The sequence below is a fragment of the Sabethes cyaneus genome, chromosome 2 (genome assembly GCF_943734655.1).
Source record: "Sabethes cyaneus chromosome 2, idSabCyanKW18_F2, whole genome shotgun sequence".
Classification (NCBI taxonomy): Eukaryota; Metazoa; Arthropoda; class Insecta; order Diptera; family Culicidae; genus Sabethes; species Sabethes cyaneus.
The window spans coordinates 205767151-205787104 of record NC_071354.1 but is presented as its reverse complement, the minus strand read 5'-3'; the positions used below and the strand labels follow the sequence as shown (position 1 = coordinate 205787104).

The following is a 19954-nucleotide window of genomic DNA, read 5'->3' as shown; positions in this document are numbered from 1 at the left end:
ATAATTCGATATAATAGTTTTAACGGAAACCTAGCCTGACGAGAGGATTCACTCGCCAGGGCATGTGGCACAGTGTTTCGGGAGCGCGTTTTCCGTGTTTAGAAGTGATCGTAACGAGCCAGATAGCGAAGTTTTTTTCTAAAACGTTGAATCTTTACAAATCTCATTGATTTCGTTTCATTCTGCCTGCACAACGTGAATGAAGGAATGCAAATTGATGCAGTGTACACGGACCTGAAAGTAGCGTTTTGTCGGGTGGAACACCGTATCCTTCTTGCAGGGCTTGAGCAGCTGGGCGTTTCCGTGTCGTTCTGCATGTGGTTACAATTGGGCTGGTACCGAATGGCCGAAGCACAAATGGCCGAATCACGAATGGCCGAAATCCAAATGGCCGAATTCCAACAACAGTCACAGAAGGCCGAATCACGAAAGGCCGAAGTTAACAAATAACTTTAATCAAACAAAAAACAATAAGTAACACATCTATTTACTATTAAACAAAAAAGTATACTTCTAGAACACCTTTGTTTAGCATTTAAGTGCAACTGCGTCTATGTTTTTATTTAAGCGTGTAGGGCGCTATATCTGCGCATGGCAAGCGTTGGTGAGAGGAAATGCTTATCAACTTAGGGACTGTATTGACTCGTTTCATTATCCCTGATTTTTATTTTCAAGTATAAGTTCAAGTTGTCCAGTAGTTTTCGAGCCGTAAATCTCGCATGTGCATAGTATTTTTCGATATAAATTAAATTATGATTGTATATGACCACCATTGGCATTAAATTAAATTTGTTAAAAAAGTATTTTTATATCTTAATTTTCGTAATTATTGACTACAAAAAAGTTTTCGAATGTCCGGGTTAGTCTCATATAACTGGTGCTTACATACTAACATTACCCATCTAGCTCCCCCCATCTACTAACTACAATTCCTTTCCCGAAATACTGCTGAAGATGCAGAGGATTCCCTGGTCTTTAGTAGCAACAACATTCCTTTCCATCCCATCAGGATCCGCATTCGGACGTGGCCGGCGTCGGTATTGATCAGCATGCAGGGACCTATAAGGTTGCACAATGAGGAATAGCGTGCTGTCCCAAGCAGGGATACCACATATAATTCTGTGTTTTTTGTTGGAAAAATCCGGCCTTCTGTACACCAAGGAAAAATATCTGTGCAAAAATCTGCCAAATGCAAAACAATGAGAGTGAAAGAGACGGAAAGAGATATATTGTGCCATCTGTTATTTCGGCCATTTGTGTTTTGGCCATTCGTAGGTAATCCTTACAATCATACCTAACACACCGTTGACTGAGTGTAAAAATCGGATCGGGAATTTCCGACTCCTTCCACAACGTCTTTGGCGTACCACAGTGGTCACCTTGGACCACTGCTCTTTTCTCATTTTTATAAATGAACCATTATCTCTCCTGCCATCTGGTTTTCGGTCTTTTTATGACTCGCTTGACGTAGCATACCACTCTAGGCAACTCACCGCATCTCTATCGACATCTGAGGTAATGACTTCCGTATTATGGTAGCCCCCGCCCTCCCGTCGCAAACGAGTAATTTCAACAGTCGTCACGTTCCTGCGTGTATACGGCGCGGGGCTCCCAGAATTCCAGACCAGGCATGTGCAACAACTCCTATATGAATTCTTCCGATGACGCATTCCCCGTTTCCAGCTCTGTGTCTGACCCGCTGCAGAACTCCACCACTCCGTTTTTAATTTACTACCAAAACGTGCGCGGACTTCGATACGCTTAGTTTGGAAAGCTTCTGTAACCAGTTGCCCAGCGACTACCAAGGCTCTCACGCATCCGCAGTTTATTCAGCGCTTTTAGAAGGTTTCTATTTCTACGACCTGACACAAATTAATCCAGTGCTAAACAGGAATAATCGCTCGTTAGATTCGATACTTGCCCGCCACACAACTTTGATCGATGATCCCGTCACACAACTTTGATCGATTACCGAAGTTGCTGAACTTATTATCACACTCGATGCTGATCATTCCGCTCTTGACGTTGCATTGAGTTTTTCAATCCCTGCCGTGTTTGAGACTGTTATCGACGGCAGCGGACGTAAAAACAGAACCGATTTTGATGGCCTAACTACGGTAATTGTACAGGTCGACCGACGATCCTTGTTATTTTCTTCTGATATTGACACCGTTGTTGATCAATTCATTCGTACCTTGAACAGCTTGATCACCGATTATGTTTCCATACGCCGAATCGTTCGCAAGCTTGTATGGGCAGACGCACATCTCCGTCGATTGAAACTTGCAAGAGCTTCTGCTTCGTCTACTCTACGAATGCTTGGATACCGTCAGCCCGATCCGAAAAAGTCCTGTTCATTTTTCAACTCTAAAAAAACCTGCCAAAATGACCTGATGATAGTCTGTTTCTGGTCGATCGTAAAACCAACGCTACGCGCGATAAATGCACCTTCTTTGCAATGCACTTCAAGCAGGCTTTTATTCGTCTCCTGCTTTCCTGTAACAAATTGAATTGCGTCTGATGTTAGAAACGCTCCTAACAAAATCGTCAAAAGTTCTACATTTTTCACTGAGGAGATTATCGAAAGTACCATCGGAAAACTAAAATATTCGTTAGTGGTTAGTTGGTGTCTTGCATTTTGAAAAAGTGTTCTACTGTTCTCGCTAGACCTCTCACTACTGTCCAATGCTTCTATCCAGCAGTGAAGGATCCTTACCCTGTGAAAAGATTCAGTTATGTTCCCTTTACACAAGAAGCATGATAAGCGCAACGTTGAAAACTATCGATGGATTACATCGTTATGCTCCAGCTCCAAAGTGCTCGAGATAATCGTGAACGACAGTTTGTTCGCTAGCTGTTAACTACATTTCTTCAGACCAGCTTGGGTGTTTCCGAAACGTTCAGTCTGTACGAATCTCGTTGATTTAATCTCGTACTGCCTGCGCAACATGAATGAAGGAGAGCAAATTGACGCAGTGTACACGGACCTGAAAGCAGTGTTTCATCGGGTGGATCACGGTATCCTTCTTGAAAGGTTTGAGAAGCTGGCAGTTTTCACACCGTTTTGCAAGTGGCTACAATCGTATCTAACACACTGTGCGCTGAGTGTGAAAATCGGATCCGAGTTTTCCGACTCGTTCAGCAGAATGTCTGTGGCGTACCACAAAGGAGCAACGTTGGACCGCTGTTCTTTTCTTTTTTTATAGCTGAACTATCAGCTCTTCTACCATCTTGTCTTTTTTACGCCGACGAAATAAAACTTCAAGGTAATAAAATGGTTTCCAACTGCATTGAACTGCAACACATAGTGGACAAATGTTAGATTGGTGCTCGAGTAACATGCTTATTGCTTACCGTCACTGTCAGCATCTCAAAGTGCTTCACCATCTCCTTTCACCGTAAAAATAAGCCTATAGCATTTAATTACAACATGGCGAGACATTTGTTACACTGCATCTGCCATATTCGTGATCTTGGTGTCATCCTGGTTAGCGCACTAGCTTTCCATGTACATTATAACGACATTATCTGCTAACTTGGATTTATTTTTAAAATAGTTGAGGAATTCCGATCCGCACTGTTTTCGATCATTGTTCTATCCACTTGTAAGGTGTGTTTTGGAGTTTTGATCTGTGATCTGGTGTCCTTATCAACAAATTTGGATCGCCAGAATCGAAGGAATCGAAGTACAGAAAAAAGTTTTACAGTACGCTTTGCGCAATCTTCCTTGGCGCGATTCCAGAAGCCTACTGTCGTATGAGAAACGTTGCCGCATGTTTAATTTGAACACTCTGGAAAGTAGACATGCCAGCGTTCAATTCATGTTGCTAGTCTGAGTCAACTAAACATGTATGCTCCGCAGAACTTGGAACTTTTATGGGAATGTGATGTGTACGAAGTCTACGACTGGTTCGACCTCAACTTGATGGGTAAAAACTTGCAACGACGACTCTCTCGTAGATGATACATTTGATACAGATACAGATTCAAATAATACATTGTATTTTATATCATGAAGACCACTAAGAGTCCGATGATTTTTTACAAAAAAAAACCTGCCATACTAAATAACGCATCCAAATTGCTACGCCTTGCTTACGTTGCACAATTTCCGACCTTGGCTTCCGTCATTCAGTCCGCTCCGAAGTGACTTGGAGAGTAAACCCAAAACACCTCACACTATCCATGCATTTCCAGAACGGAATTGATTCCACCGCAGCAGCAACAGCAGCTCCTGTTTGGGGTAATTGGTTTTTGCCTGGGATGTTCAATATTTTCGACATCATCCCATAGTAGCATCTCCGGTTCGAAGATTATTTGCACTTGGATGAATTGGCCTGTGTAGCTGACTGGCTTCTCATTAGATTCTAGATCTTTGCAGTTTGCTCTGCTACTATGTTAAACACACAAACACGCACACCATTAATCGCACCCATACCCGGCTGGTGGTCTTTCACTTCTCTAGCATTCATCTGGCATCTAGTCTAGCTAGTCTAGCAGACCACTCAGCGCACATCTGATTAGGATGTTTGTTTTTTCTTCTGCCAGAGCAGTGCATTGCAACCGGTGCTCAATAATGATGTTATTCTACACTTTTTTGTGTGCTCTAGCCATTCATTGCGTTGCGTTGGTCAAGCTGGTTAGCCTTCACCTAAAAATCATATGTAGTTGAATTTCTTGCGTAGCAGGAAAATAAAACAGACGCCGCGCCGCGTACAGTCGCGCGGTATGTTTTCGGTAAAGATCAGAAACTGTTACAGAGCACCAGCGTTTCGGCTTCGTTCGTTTGCTTCTCAAGTGTGGAAGAAATTAAGCAAACTTCTTCGACTGCTGGTGAAATCACTAGTGGTGTTAGTAACTACACACAAAAAAAAACTAACATCTAATTAGAACAGCTGGTTTATTCCATCTTCCAGAATAAGATAGATCTATTGCAGGCGGGCGGGCGGACGGACGGGCAGCGATGATAAAGCGTAAAAATGTGTGCTTATTTCTGAAATAAACAAAATGCTGACTACCGTTCGACCCAATAAATCCCGAACCGGACACACAAAGATTGGTTCGCGATCGCAATTCGCTCGGCGAAGTAGCGCGCCCGGCCATTTGCAGCCAATCAGTCTCAATTAGTGCAATTTTTCCGTTTGTTGTTTCGGTTTGATTTTTTTTCTGGGATATCTCCATTCCCGCTCCGCCCCATCCATCGGCTTTCGTTTTTTCTTCCATTCACCACAAGAGATTGCTCTGCAGAGCTTTTGGGTAAAGTTTCGAAACTTTCCGTTGTTTTTAACGCAATTGAATACATAGTAGGTACAATGTCGAAATCTGCTGTCTTCTGCTGGTTTCTTCCCTTACGGCACCGTAATGTGCCGGTTTCAAGTGTTCTGTTTACAAACACAAAACCGGTGGAAACGACAAAAAAAATCGTGTATACGCAATATTGCAGCATCGAAACGAGGAACGGCTATAAATCAAAATAAACGCTGTTTGGATTAGTGCACTGAACTGTGGATCCTATTTTTCGACCGGACAATTTGTTTGTAACTTTGGGTAACTCCGGAGGAGAACGACCGCCGCAGCATGGTGTGATTGCCTAATAGGGTAGGATTACGCACGGACCGACTGATGATCTCTGATCGGTCGGTTGGGTGTCTCCGAATGCGCCGCCCAGTCCGTTTGTCGTCTATCCCGTCGCGATCACAACAACGACCCGGTGGTATGACACCATTCACGCGGGTGGTTGCCGCTTTTTCTGCTCAGTTGAGATGCGATGAATCATTACTGCGGCGTATTTATTATGTCACATTTCCTTTCGTTTGGAGATTGTAATCAGCTCATAAGCGATCTCATAAGCCGTTGCGAAAGTATGGGAATGCCCGTGGTGCTATTCAACAATCGCGCCCTGTGCGCACAGTTGTTGCAAGGGTTGTACTGGATCGAGGTGTGTTGGGGATTAATTTTCCCATTAACTGAACGGTAGGTGGAAAAGGTAGCGAAATTTTATGTGAAAGTTGTGCGACATTTGTCGTTATGGATATTAGTTGCAATGAGTTATATCTTAAACTACGGACATTGATTAAACAAATGAAAAATATTGTCGTTTTGCTGGCAATTTTTCAACTTTTTTTTTTTCAAATTGACCCAACACCAAAGGGGTCACACCCGCTGTTCTAGCACCTCGTTAACAGCACTCATCCACGAGGTACGGGGGCTCTTGCCGTATCAAGAATTCCTCTCCACTGTACTCGGTCCTAGGCTACTCGTCGCCAATTCCATGAGCATCTCGACACACGCAAGTCGGCTTCAACCTGGTGTCGCGGTTTCCTGGATTCCCTGCACAATCGTCCGCAATCCTTGCGACGTGACCAACCACCGCAGTTTTCCAAGGTGTACGATGGGAGTCTCTCCAAGTAGTGCCTGCAGCTCGTGGGTCTACGGCTACGCCACTCTCGGCTTTCCGTTTGTGTTCTGCCAAAAATAGTCCGCTAACCTTTCGTTCAAATACGACAAGTGACGTATGTCTTCTGTAAACAAGGCCTGAAATCCGTAGAGGACTACCAGTCTGATTAACATTTTGTACACCGTCAGTTTTGTACGGTAACGTATGCTCATTGATGCGTTTTGTGGAGAGAAAAGTAGGTCCGATACGTATTTCGCCTACGACTTGCGGGCTTCCTCAGTTACAAGTCGTAAGTCGTAGACGAAATACGTATCTGTCAAGAATAAAATATACATAGTAGAATTAAATTGGATAAGTTTGCTTTTTATTTAATTTCCAGGTTTCGTATTCTACTAAGACGCTTCAAAAACTTCAGTTAAAGTAGGTCCGAACAGCAGCTTAAATCCATCGTCCAATTTCCTTACTCGTATTTGAGGAATCTCAAATATACGAAGTCATTAATCACTTCCAGTTCATCGCCGTCAACGGTCACCATATATTTGGTTTTCGACCCCAATTTTCGCACCCAATTCTGCTAGTCACCGTTTTTAGTCTGGCATAGATTGCCTCTACCGTCCTAAGGTTCCTAATAATGATATCGAGCTTGTCGGCGAAGACTAGGAGTTGACTACTTTTAGTGAAGATCGTTCGTCTTGTTTAGATGCTCGCTCGACGGATCACACCTTCAATAGCGATGTTCCATAACATACAAGATCCCTCGCTGGAATCCTCTGCGCGATCCGAAAGGACTCAAAAGTGCCATCAAAACGCACATCACATCACTGGAGCGAACGGTGCACATCACTCGCTCCAGGGTAGCTTTGATGAACCGCGTCTGTTAGTCCGGAAAACTGTTCTCGTGCATTATCTGCCATATCTGTTCGCACTCGACTGTATCGTATGCTGCCCCGAAATCCACGAAAATATGATGAATGGGCATGTTGTACTCCCGACATTCATGGAGAATTTTTCGGAGATTGAATATTCGATCCGTAGCACGGGCCCCCATAAAGAAGTAGTCCGCGAGCGGGAATATTTTTCATTTATCCCTGAATTTTTTATCGACGTATCTGTCTTCCGACTTTCAGAACCTGACGTATTCGAAGCACTCAAAGGCCTGAGTGCATCAAACAGAATAGGGCCTGACGGAATAGCACCCATATTTGTTAAAAACCTGGCCGAAAAACTGTACCAAACCACACCATACTTATTTAACATGTTTCTCAAAAATGAAAAATTCTCGAGAACATAGAAATATTCGTATTTAATTGCAAAGTTGCATAGATGCACAAAAACGGACATCCGCAAATACCATGGGATTGCAATTATGTGTTGCATTCCCAAACTATTTGAATCAATTGTGAATGAAAAAGATTTCAGCAAGAATTACACATCACACAGAATTACAAGTTAGCAACACGGCTTTTTTAAAGGCCGCTCTACTGCTCAAATCCTCTGGAATTTGCATCTTTCACTCTGCATGCAATGGCCAATGGCAACCACGAAGAAGCTGTTTACACGAACTTAAGTAAGTCGTGGCTAGTACGTTTTCAATGACGCAAACCAACGTTATATATACCGACTTGTCAGCCGCCTTTGATAAGCTCAGTCACGTAATCCCAAACTCGAAAGGCTTGAGATCTGCGGAACTTTCCTGCGTTGGTTCCATTCTTATCTAACATATTGTCAGCTAGTGGTTGCCACCGGTGATTGTAGATCCAGCACATGCTGTGCCACCTCAAGTATTCTGCAGGGCAGTCATCTCGGACCGCTCATATTCCTGCTCTATTTTAACGACGTGAGCCACGTGCTTGAAGGACCAAGGTAATCCTATGCCGACGATCCAAAAATATTCTCCCATATCCGCTCAATTGTAGACTACCTCGCTCGCAACGCCAGCAGGATGTTCCACTATTACTCTTCAAATTGAAAATTCAGTAATGGAAATACTACCCAAGCTCCTGAAATGGCGTCAGTCATATACAACGGAACGCAAACAAATTGTTTGCTTTCAAAATGCCCTCTCTGACCCTATTCATGTTCATGTTTGAAACATGTAAATCACTAGAATTTAGTAACAAATTCAAACTCGCTTTATTGACATATGACATATCTATTGACACAAAGCAACAGGAAAGGATAGCATTGGAGCGGAACTTATTAAAATGAACCTGGACAAATTGACGGGCTGGTTTGCATCAGTTGATTGTTCGGACCGGACTACCGGAGGAGTGAAAACATAGGATTATTTATTCTATTTACAAGAAAAAGGCGATAAGATGGATTGTAAGCACTACAGAGCGATCACTATCCTGAATGCCGCCTACAAAGTGCTTTTCCAAGTCATCTTACATCGATTGTCGTCAATACCCCATAGATTCATGGCCATAGATTCAAGTTATTAAATCGGTCTTCAACGGACCAAATCTCCGCCTTCAGATCCTCCAGAAGTGTAGCGAATTCGAGTCCATGACCTGTTCATTGATTTCAAAGTCGCATAAGATAGTGTAAAACGACGAGAGCTATGGAAAATTTTGGACGAAAACGGCTTTGCGCGTAAGCTTACTAGACTTATTATGGCTACGGTGGATGGAATCCAGTGCTGTGTGAGTGTGAGAATTTCGTGTGGATTTTCGGGCCCGTTCGAATCTCACACGGGTCTTCGACAAGGAGATGGCCTTTCCAATTTATCTGCTTTGCCGACGACATGGCTGTCAGCAGAACATTTAGGCTGTGAACCATTTCGCGAAACTTTTTAGGTAAAATTTGACAGGTCGACGGTTATTTATCCTCGAGTGGTTAAAATCAGTTCAGAATGCGAACCATTTCATATTTGACAGATTGATAGTTGTTTTACTCAATGAGAGCATATATAAGGTGAGGGTTAAGATATGTTTCTATAACAGCGAATTTATTTATTCAGTACAGGTTTGAATTGGATGAATTTTTGGTGTTCATTTGCTCCTATTTGATAGATAAAATTTATCTCATTTCATTTCGGGTTGAATAAACAAATTTATTATATGTTAAACATTCATATATTGGTGAAAAAAAATTCAAGCAAAAATCAGTGAAACACATCGAAGCTCTTTCCTCACCTGTGGCATATCTCATTGGCTCTCAGAAGCGAACCATCAAACTGTCAAAACTAACGATGCTCCCGAGCAGGGTTATTTTCGAAAAACCATCGAACTGTCAAATTTTAACCAAAAAGTTAAAAATTTCGCGAAATGGTTCACAGCCTTAAGGTGATGATAGATCAGTGCAGATGCGTCGTTATAACCAAAAATTACGAACGAATTGACCTCTTTTTTGTGTGTGGATATTATCACTACGACCAGCGTTGTGTTGTTCCGCACTTCGTTGTTATTGCAGTATCGCTATAGAGTGAGCGAACTGCTTATTATCCGTACTTAAAGTGTCGGTGTGTTTTCACGCCTTTTTCCCTCTACGCTTCTTAATACTTTTCAACCAATCTAGCTCTAGAGACAGGAAGTGCGGAGACTAGTGATAATTTGTCGTTGGACAAGTGGCTTCATTCGCACCTCGAGCAAGTATCATTCTTATTACCAGCCCCGGCTAAAGGCTTCATGGTCGGTAAAGCAGAGTTCAGCACAGAGTGAGGGTGTGTATGTGTGTATGTATGTATTCCTTACTACTTATGCTTTACCAACCTCGTTCCTAGAACCAGGAAGCGGAACAAGCTATAATTTGCCCTTGTACAAGAGGCTTCATTCGCACCTCAAGCAAGTATCACTCTTATAACTTGCCCTGGCAAGAGGCTTTCATTGTTAGTATATGCAGAATGCAGTAGGAAGGATGTGGAGGGGCCTGAGAATAAACCCATGCTAAAGTCACTTAACATCGAATGGCCTAGTATTTGGATTCTACTAAGATTCGAACGCACGACCACTCGCTTGTCAAGGCAGACTCGGTAACCTTGCGACTACAAGGCCCCCTACGAATTGACCTCACTATGCTCAGAATCTAATTTAAAAGATGACTTTGCCATAGAAATGATATGTAGTATATGTAGTATAGCACCTTGTAGGTGAATGCCGCGGTAATTACAGCAATCGAGTGGATCGCCCTTTTATGGATGGCACGAATCACACCTTTCATCCACTTCTCCAGTAGTTTTTCTCTCCCACAAATCTTTGAAATTATCCAGTGAAGTCCGGTTGCTAGTGGTTCTTGTCAATTTTTGTAGAGCTGTACCGAGAGTCGGCCCTTCCTATCAAACTCTCCATTAATTGTCAGGTACTACAACAACTGATGAATAGAAACAGAGGGTCAAGTTCCAAAAACGGAGTGTAGGTTGCACCTAGGTTTTGTTTCGTTTTGCACTGCACGGTGGTGTAATTGTGAACGCACTCGACCAGCAATCGAAACTTGTGGGTTATTGATTTACTAGTTGTAGGCTGTAGCCCGCGTGCGTCGCCTCGCTTTTAACTCAGAGCGGTTTGGAGGTACCCGAAATGATTTAATTCCGGCGAAAACCACTTTTTGATGTGACAACCTAGAGTCACGTTAATAGAGATAACCTGGATATCATATAGGATGATAACGTTTAATGTATCTTTAACGCTAAGTAACTCTATGAGATACAACTGCGCTGTTGTCGAGGTTTATCTTAATTGCAATCTAGATGTAGTAACGCTAGTATAATTTGAGTGAGTCTCCAGTATATAACGCTTATATTTACGTATTACTTTGCTATTGTGACTAACATCTGTATATCGTGTTCGTGAGGTACTTCACCAGATGAACCCGTATTAGATTCAGCTTCTTGTAAAGTGCGTAGGGTGCGAGCTGCGATTCTAGCCATGAAAACATGGGTGTCCTGTCAGGGCCTTGGTTTTGGTTCAATTTTTTTCAAGAGTTTAATTAATAGATCCTTAAAAGTAAAAAAAAGGTTCCTTAGCGCCTTTCCTCCGCTGTCACAGCTTTGCCAAAAAATTAATGATCGTCATTATTGAATGATCCCTTGTGCTAAATATACAGTCAATTGATCAATTATTAGGTGATATTTAAACGGAAATTAGCAGCTAAAGCTAAACCTTTTAAAAAATTGTCTTGAGTCGTAAAACGGTTAAACGGTTAATTGATCTGTGGCAAAAACATTATCTCCTTAACCGACGACATGTTGAAAGTTTCATTCAGATCGGCGAAAATATTTTTAATTTTTCTGTTAATTTCACCTGGAAATGTTCTATATCGGTAAAATAATGAATATGCGCAGTTAAAAGTTACAAGCAATTCGTATTCGGGTAAATAATATTTGTCATTTTGGAGTAAATTTTACAAACAAACCAAAGGTGTGCTCATGGGAACTCCACTCTGGCATTTCCACTCCACCATCACTCGTCTCTCAAAAATACCTCGCACTCGCAGGTTCGAAAGTTCAGAAATCTTAGATTTGACATCTTCATAAAGCTACGAATACCAGGCAATTGGTTCGAAACACTTATAATTAAACCTTCCAGCGCAAAATGACCTGTTTTAACCGTATCTTTCATCGAATGGAAACTTTACTCTTCAGGCAATCCTTACTGGGGTAAGAGAAAAAGAGTTGGAATTCATTTTCAAAATTGGCAGACAAGATTTTTGTTTCGCTTCGAGCTAGTTTGGACAGGTGATGAAAAGTGGATCTACATATTATGACAGCCAAAAGTGCTCGAAATCATGGGTAGACCCAGACCAGCCTTCAACATCACGACTCGGAATGGGACGTCTTGCCTTGTCTTCCACAGTCAAATAACTTTGGTTTGAAAAACAACGCATACACAGATATGGTTTTACTTTGAAAATACTTTGAATGACCCATTAGAATTGGTAGTTCTACTTTCCATTGCAGCTCTTAGTCGAAAAAAAAGAAGAACAACTATCTTCTGGTTTACATTATTCTGGATCTTTCCAAACATGGCATTACCTGCGATGCTTTCATTTCTGTAGAACAAACGACGGACAATCCGAAATGTGGCCGTTTTCGTGTATGTTCGTTGATAGATCATATCACAACGCCAACGTCCTCTCGAGCGGGGCGGGCGGTGTGTAAACTGTTTAGACCGAGGCGTGTTGCGGCTTTCCGGGGGGACCCCCATCATCAGCACCTCGAAGCTGAACAATGGAACGATTTAATTTACATATGATTTTCGGTTCTAGTTTCATTCCCACTCGTCGAGAGCGCGCGTGAAATTTCCGCATTGATTTGTCTTTGTCAAATTATGTTCGATTCGATTTGGTTTTTAAAGGCTACACACAATCTGTCTGTTCGAATCTGGCGAGGTTTTAAATTTGCCCCTGGCAAAGGCCGTTATTGATTTACAAGTCAAAAAAAATAGAATCCAAACAGCACATGTCGCTACCGCCGGTATGCAAACCAATGCCGCGGTTGGTGATCTTGAGTTTCACACCAAAACAAAATTATTTTCAGCCTAATCGAATGTTAATGATCGGAACTGGGCGGAAGAATTATCCCACACAGTATTGTTGTTTTGATCGTTTTAAGCCATGTGGGGAGTATCAGGTGCACCGAATTTGAATGAGTTGCTCCCGTGCCAAACGGAGTGCCGTAGTAGCACTTTTCGTTTTTGCGTAAAAAAACGGCAGAGCGTTTCCAAGGATTTCGTTGCGTTAAATCTCGTAGGTGGTGTCATTTGCTCAGCCTTCATGTGCAAATTCCATCCCAAAGCACCTGGTAAACCGTAACTTACTGTGAAGTTGGCATTCTCAATACCGATGTTTATTCAACAAATAGAATTAAACAGTTGCACTGTATCCACACAGCAAATGCTTACATTCGGCACGAATGCAGCTAGAAACAACATTGCACTCCGAACACATCTTGTGCAGAGATCACACATTAAAGATTACAGTTTATTTGTCTATCCCTCAAACCCCGTCAGCAGTAGGCCCCTTAAACTAGCTTCTCAAATTTTGTGCAATTAACCCAAGAGTCTTCAACGGCTGACATTTATTCGTGTGCCATGTCTTGGCGATGACGAAGCGGGCGCCTCAAGGGTTCTTCACATGTTCCATTCGATTCGCCATTGCCACCTTCTCACTGGCTGGCTGGCTGCTCATGAGCAGGGGTGGGTAGTTCACCGCGGATGATGTAACCCGTTAGTAGAGATCTCAAATCGTAGTTTTGCAGAATTGCATTCATCTGTTACTCAATAGCAGCAAAGGCGGAAATTTTCGCACTCGACTACCTTTTAGTTCAGTGCGTTTCCTTTCACCCGCCGTCGATATTCGCCAGTAGTGATTGGCCGATGGTGTCGTGTCAATCGACGGGTGATTGCTTTCGTAAGATTTGAAACGAAAATTCCAGACAACGAATCGCTGCGAATCTGGGTCACCATTATTCACCATCCCCATACCATACCATACCGTGAGGCGGACATGTTATTTCAATATGAAACTTTTTTTGCACTGGTAAAGGTCCTTCCGAAGGCGGCGCTGCTGCTACGTTCACGAGGTTATCGAATTTCACAAGCGAGAACGTGACGTCATCACGTGGCCTTGTGTACGTGTAAGTAATGTATGGTTTACGACTATTTATTGACCATTTTCTGACCTACACGGGGGCTAATGGATCGAACTGGTTGAATGGGCAATATTTTTCTCTGTAATGTACTGTACCGGATCTCGTTCTGACCGGGAGGTTGAAATGAATTTGATGAATATTGAATATTTTCGAAAGTAAAATCAACCATTCAGACTGCAATAGTAATAATAAATTTTCTTTTCTTTGGTTTTGTTTACAGGATCCAGCTGGAATCTTTGAGCTGATCGAAGTTGTTGGAAATGGAACCTACGGACAGGTTTATAAGGTACGTTATATGCTTTAATATAGAAACAGTGTTCATTCAGCGCCGTTTTGTAGGTATGCTTCTAGATATTAACAAAAATATTTAAAAATATGTAGCTTGTTACTAACGACAGTATAGTTGTTGAAAACTTTAGATTTATCTTTGAGAATCAGTTAGTTGTGTTCCACATCAATAAGTGTCACAGGGAATTATAACGATTTCCATTGATTTTGAACGTCAGCCTCGTCATAAATATTCAAAAACCTGACTGTTGTTAACCTGTTGGCTGTAATTGTAACGGAGTATAATGTTCTGTTCAAATAAATTTCACATATTTTCTGCTATTGGTTTAATACTAATAGCAGAAATTAGGTTTGGCCAATAAGCAATTGCAGATAATAGGAGTGGCCATTCTATCCGCAATCCCGAAATTGTTTGAAGCACTCGTTTATAACAAGTTGTACTCAGCTGTAGAGAATTTAGAGAAACTGGATACTGCCGACTCAACACGGATTCTTCAAGCGTCGATCAGTGGATACAGATTTGTGTGAGTTCACCACAAGAGTCACAGAATGGCTGAAAGCTGGTTACCAAGCTAATTGTGTGTATACGACATGACCTAGGCCTTCGATGTTGTAAGAATTCAGGAAGTGTTGAGCGCAGAGGCGCTTGCTGGCATTGGTGATTCGTTGCTGAGGTCGATCCATGCATACTTAACCGGAAGAAAGCAATATGTTAGTGCAGAAGGTGCATCTTCCGAACCATATACTGTAACATCAGGGGTAACGCACGGTAGTCATTTGGGACCACTTTTGTTCATCCTAATTAATATATAAGCTGTCCATCGTAATTAACAATCTTTTTGTATTAATTTACGTTGACGATGTAAAGCTTTTTGATCCAGTTAGGAAAAGGGAAGATTGTTTAAAGCTCCAAAGTGACCTGCAAGATTTTTGGCACTTCTGTTGTAGATGTAAATCACAAATCAATAACGAAAAATGTTCTGCAATAACGTTTACACCTTGCTCGAGCCGATTATACCTTAGATGGAAATGTTATAAAGAGAATGAATAAGGTTAAGGACTTAGGAATTAACCTAGATGCAGGCCTAATGGTTAGTGAATGGCTGGGTAATGCATAAGACAGACCCCGTAGTGGTCCTTCGCCTCTTAGCCAGCAACTCCTATCGCTTCGTCCTTGTTGTATCAGCCGGAATACTACCAAACCTAGCGAAGATCGGGTAACCAACCCCGGTGGAAACTAAGATCGTACAAAAACAGGGAAAGAGACACAGTGTTGTCTCGGCACTATAAAATGGTAGCCCCTTCACGAGACTCGATAGCGTGGCCCTAATACGGCAACCTATCTAAATTCTACACACTAAAAACAATCAAGGAAATTCTACTCGGAACATTCGGCATAGACAAAGGTGATCAAATAAGCACATGGAATGGAAACTAAGTGCCTGGAACTGCAGATCGCTAAATTTCGTGAGTGGCAACAGGGTGCTGCTAAATCAGTTGGAACCCCGACAGTTAGATATCGTGTCAGTGCAGGAGATCTGACAGCTGTTCACTACGGGACATCAAGATCGTTGTCGAGGATACGAACGCCCAGGTTGGCAGGGAAGCAATGTATACACCGGTGATTGAGCCCCACAGCCTGCAGGTCAACACGAACGATAATGACCAGTGATTTGTGTGCAACTTCCCGAGGCTTGCTGATCAGAAACACTTTCTTTCTCCACAAAGATATCCACAAACCACCTGGAGATCATCTGACCAACGAACCTCGAACCAAATCGACCATATTCTCATCGAAGGCCGGTTTTCTCGAATATCATCAACATACGCTCGATACGGGGTTCTGATATCGGCTCCAATCGTTAACCAGTAGAGCACATGTGCGCTCAAAACTATCAACGGTTTATACCTCGCGACGAAGCCGCCCTCCTCGGTTGAACATTCGGCAAATGGACAACCCGCGAGTTTCCGAAAACTACGCGCGCGTGTTGGATAAAGCTCTGCCTTCCTCTGTGGGGCTAGATGCTTCTTGAAAACGGATGGAGTATCATACGCTCGACCAATGAGGCCGCAACCGTGGTGCGTACGAAGTGATTGGTTCGACGGAAAATGCCAACAAGCGATAGAGAGGTAAAAAAGAGAATTTGGCCAAGTATCAACGAGCGCAGAATGTGTTGAGCACGATCCTAAGGAGGAAAAATCGTCAGAAGGAGGTGATATAGCAGAAGGAGACAGAACGGTAGTTAACCTAGGAGTGCCTAAAAACGACAACAGCGTGCCGGCTCCCGATCTCGAAGAAATCCGGCAAGAAATCGGTCAGCTGACGAATAAATAGAGCAGCCGGAAAGCACCGAATCCCGGCAGAACTCTACAAAAATGGCCAAGAACCGTTTGCAACGGCACTTGCGATGAGAATGATGAGATGAGAAACAACCGGAGGAGTGGAGGAGTTGCGAACGGTTAGCTTGCTGTAATTACCACGGCATTACGCTGGTCAACACCGTCTACAAGGTGCTCTCCCACAGCGTCGTCTATTGCCAATAGCAAGAGACTACGTAGTGTCAGGCGGGCTTTACGGAGGCTCGTGCTACTACGGACCAAATTTTTACTCTCTGACAAATCCTCCGGAAATATCGGAAGTGCAACGGTCCCACGCATCATACTTTCGTTGATTTCAGGGCAGCATACGATACAGTTGAACAAGAACAACTATGGCAGATAATGCACGGGAACGATTTTCCGGACAAACCAAATATATGATAGGAAGAGGCTCCTGAGAAAACAATGTTCGCTTCTCACGGACAGTGACTATTAACGGCGATGAACTGGATCTGGAAGTGGTTGATGAGTTCATTGCCGACAATAATACTAGTAAGGAAATTCAATGAGTAAGATACTTGGTGGTATTGACCGGTAGGTAGGTGGCAGAGCACCATGTGGTCAAGCGTTGTCGTGTAGTCCAATGATTTAGTCATGGCCATGATTCGTACCATAAAGATTTTCCTTTAATTGCTTCGTTCAACTGAAGTTTTTGGAGCGTCTTAGTAGAATACGAAACCTGGAAATTATATAAAAAGAAAACTAATCCAGTCTAATTCTACTATGTATATTTTATTCTTGACAGATACGTATTTTACCTACAACTTGCAGGCTTCCTTTCGAAGTTCGAAAACAGACACTGAGGAAGCCTGCAAATCGTAGGCGAAATACGTATCTGTCAGTGACGACTCGTTGGGGTTTAGCTTACCTGTTCAACCAGTGAAAAATACAATTTAATACGCAGCTTTTTATTATCGCATTTTCATATTTTAATCAGGGATGGTCCGATCAATTTGATTCAATTTTGATTCATCTGACAGTACCGTCTCAGCCGAGCGAAATTGGACAAAGTCATATATGAGACATTTGTAGAACTAGTTATTATCTACAATTTTGCTGAATCTTTTGTTGTATCTTTTGTAGTTACGGAGCTACAATGCTAGTACTTCATTAGTAACTAAATGAACGTTCACTTAGTTAATAATAAGGTACTAACATTGTAGCTCCGTAACCACAAAAGATACAGCAAGACTTTATTCAGTAAAATTTTAGATAATTACTAGTTATATAAATTTCCCATACATAACTTTGTCAAATTTTGCTTCACTGAGACGGTACTGTCAAATGAATCAAAATTGAGTCAAAGTGATCGGACCATCCCTGATTTAAATAATAAAACAAACAGAGGTATTCACGTAGCGCTTGCTATGTTGCGTAAGCGGTGTATTTCGTGTACATTTTTTGTGTGTGTGAATATTATCACTACGACCAGCATTTTGATCTATTGTGATCATTTCGTGTACATACTGCCATAATTCACATTACAGTTTCGGTTCCTATATAACAACGGAATACGACGGTTTACTTTACTAGCAAACTCGTCTCAGAATTTTAACTACGAACCGAAAACTTTTCGTCAATTTACCTATTGAACAAAATTCAAGAATAACCACCTCACTGCGAAGTTGTTCAATGCTAAAGATGAACGAGTTAATGAGAAAATTTTGCGGATAATGCATGTCAACCGCGCTCTATTTTCAAATCCCCTTCGTACCAACACCTTCGTTCCTGGTGCTAATCTCTAAAGCAACGTTCAAACGTCGTGTTGAACGTTTTCCTCATTAGCTTCGCAACTAAATAAAATGGAATCAAAGCGCAGGCCATAGGGATATGTGGTAGTAAGTTGTTCAATGCTGAAGATGAACGAGTTAAGGAGACAATAATGCGCCCGCGCTTTCGGGTTGAAGCTTTTTCATATTCTCTTTTTATCTCCTTCGTACCAACACATTGTTCCTGGTGCTAATTCAGTATAAAGAATCAACAGCAGGAACAAAGTGTTGGTATGCTTGTGCATTGAGATCTCTAAAGCAACATTCAAACGTCGTGTTGAACGTTCTGCTCATCAGTTTCGTAACTAAACTAAATTCGTATTGCATTGAATATGCGTCGGTGCAAACGAAATCATGAACAAGCGATGAAAACAATTTTGTCGGGCTGAATTTTGTTGCCTGTCCTATTAACAGGTTGAACATGCGGACGAGTCGCCACTGGTATCTGTCAAGAATAAAATACCGTGGACCCCCGTTCGTTTGACAATTTTTAATCTGAACATTTTTTAATTTACACCCCGCTGGTGGACGTGCAAATTAAAAATGGTTCAAATGTCATTCCCAACATGACATCATTTGCTTATGCAGACAATGCACATAAACACGATTTGTTTGTACTGATCTAGCGTGTTTATTCTGTTTGACATTGCGTTTTCCCAACGATTATGATGAAATCCGATCGATAAATGGAATATTCGCTGCTTGCAGCTGCCAACTGAATCAAACCACCAAAACAATAACAAAGAGCAGGGCGGCCAGTTCACACGTTCCAGCATATTTAGGGTTGCTAGTTGTTCAAATTAAAAACTAACCCCGTTAGTTCGAATGAGGAATCGTTCAAACGAACGGGGGTTCACTGTATACATAGTAGAATTAAATTGGATAAGTTTTCTTTTTATTCAATTTCCACTTCGTTCAAGTGTAATTACGGCCATGATTCGTACCATGAAGATTTTTCTTTAATTGCTTCGTTCAACTGTAAAGGAAAATTCAGCCACCGTAAGAATGTTCTGGTGGACCATAAGAAGTGTTTCCAAGTGAGAAAAGAAGAGATAGCTATTTTGCGTATTGGTCTGCAGGTCGAATGTTTTCGTTATACACGTTCACTACCAGAAAAAGATGTGACTGACAGAAATGAATTCTTAACAAAGCATCCTGTTTGTGTAATGATGTTTGGATTGGTAGCTTTAGATTTTAGAATTAGATTAAAAAAATTATCGGGTACTCATTCCAGAGGAAGATAGCATTTAACGGGTTCGAAAGCAATATGGATTGGAACCGAACGTAGTATTTTTCAACAAGACGGAGCTCCATGCCATACCTTGAGTTGCATTCAAACGGGGCTGCAGAAGCCCAAAGGACTGCTCCAAACGCTACTCAAGTATAGCAAACCTCGGACAGGAATTGTGCAGAATCTGTCGAGTGTTCCGGAAGCATGTCATTGTGGCGAATAGCATTTTAATTGATAATTGATATCTATAATATAGATTATAGGTGTTAATACGGCATGAACTGTAATGTTTCGTTGAGGTA

The 19954-nt window shown here is 42.0% G+C and overlaps 1 protein-coding gene across 11 annotated transcripts in view; it reads left to right on the top strand.

Moving 5' to 3' along the window:
• Positions 1–19954, top strand: part of LOC128738562 (serine/threonine-protein kinase mig-15) — a 123831-nt gene that overhangs the window by 33144 nt on the left and 70733 nt on the right. For all 11 annotated transcript variants that reach the window (XM_053833796.1, XM_053833794.1, XM_053833791.1 and 8 more), the window contains one exon: positions 14206–14271. In XM_053833796.1, coding sequence (XP_053689771.1) covers positions 14206–14271 — 66 coding nt within the window. The remainder of the gene's footprint in view (positions 1–14205; positions 14272–19954) is intronic.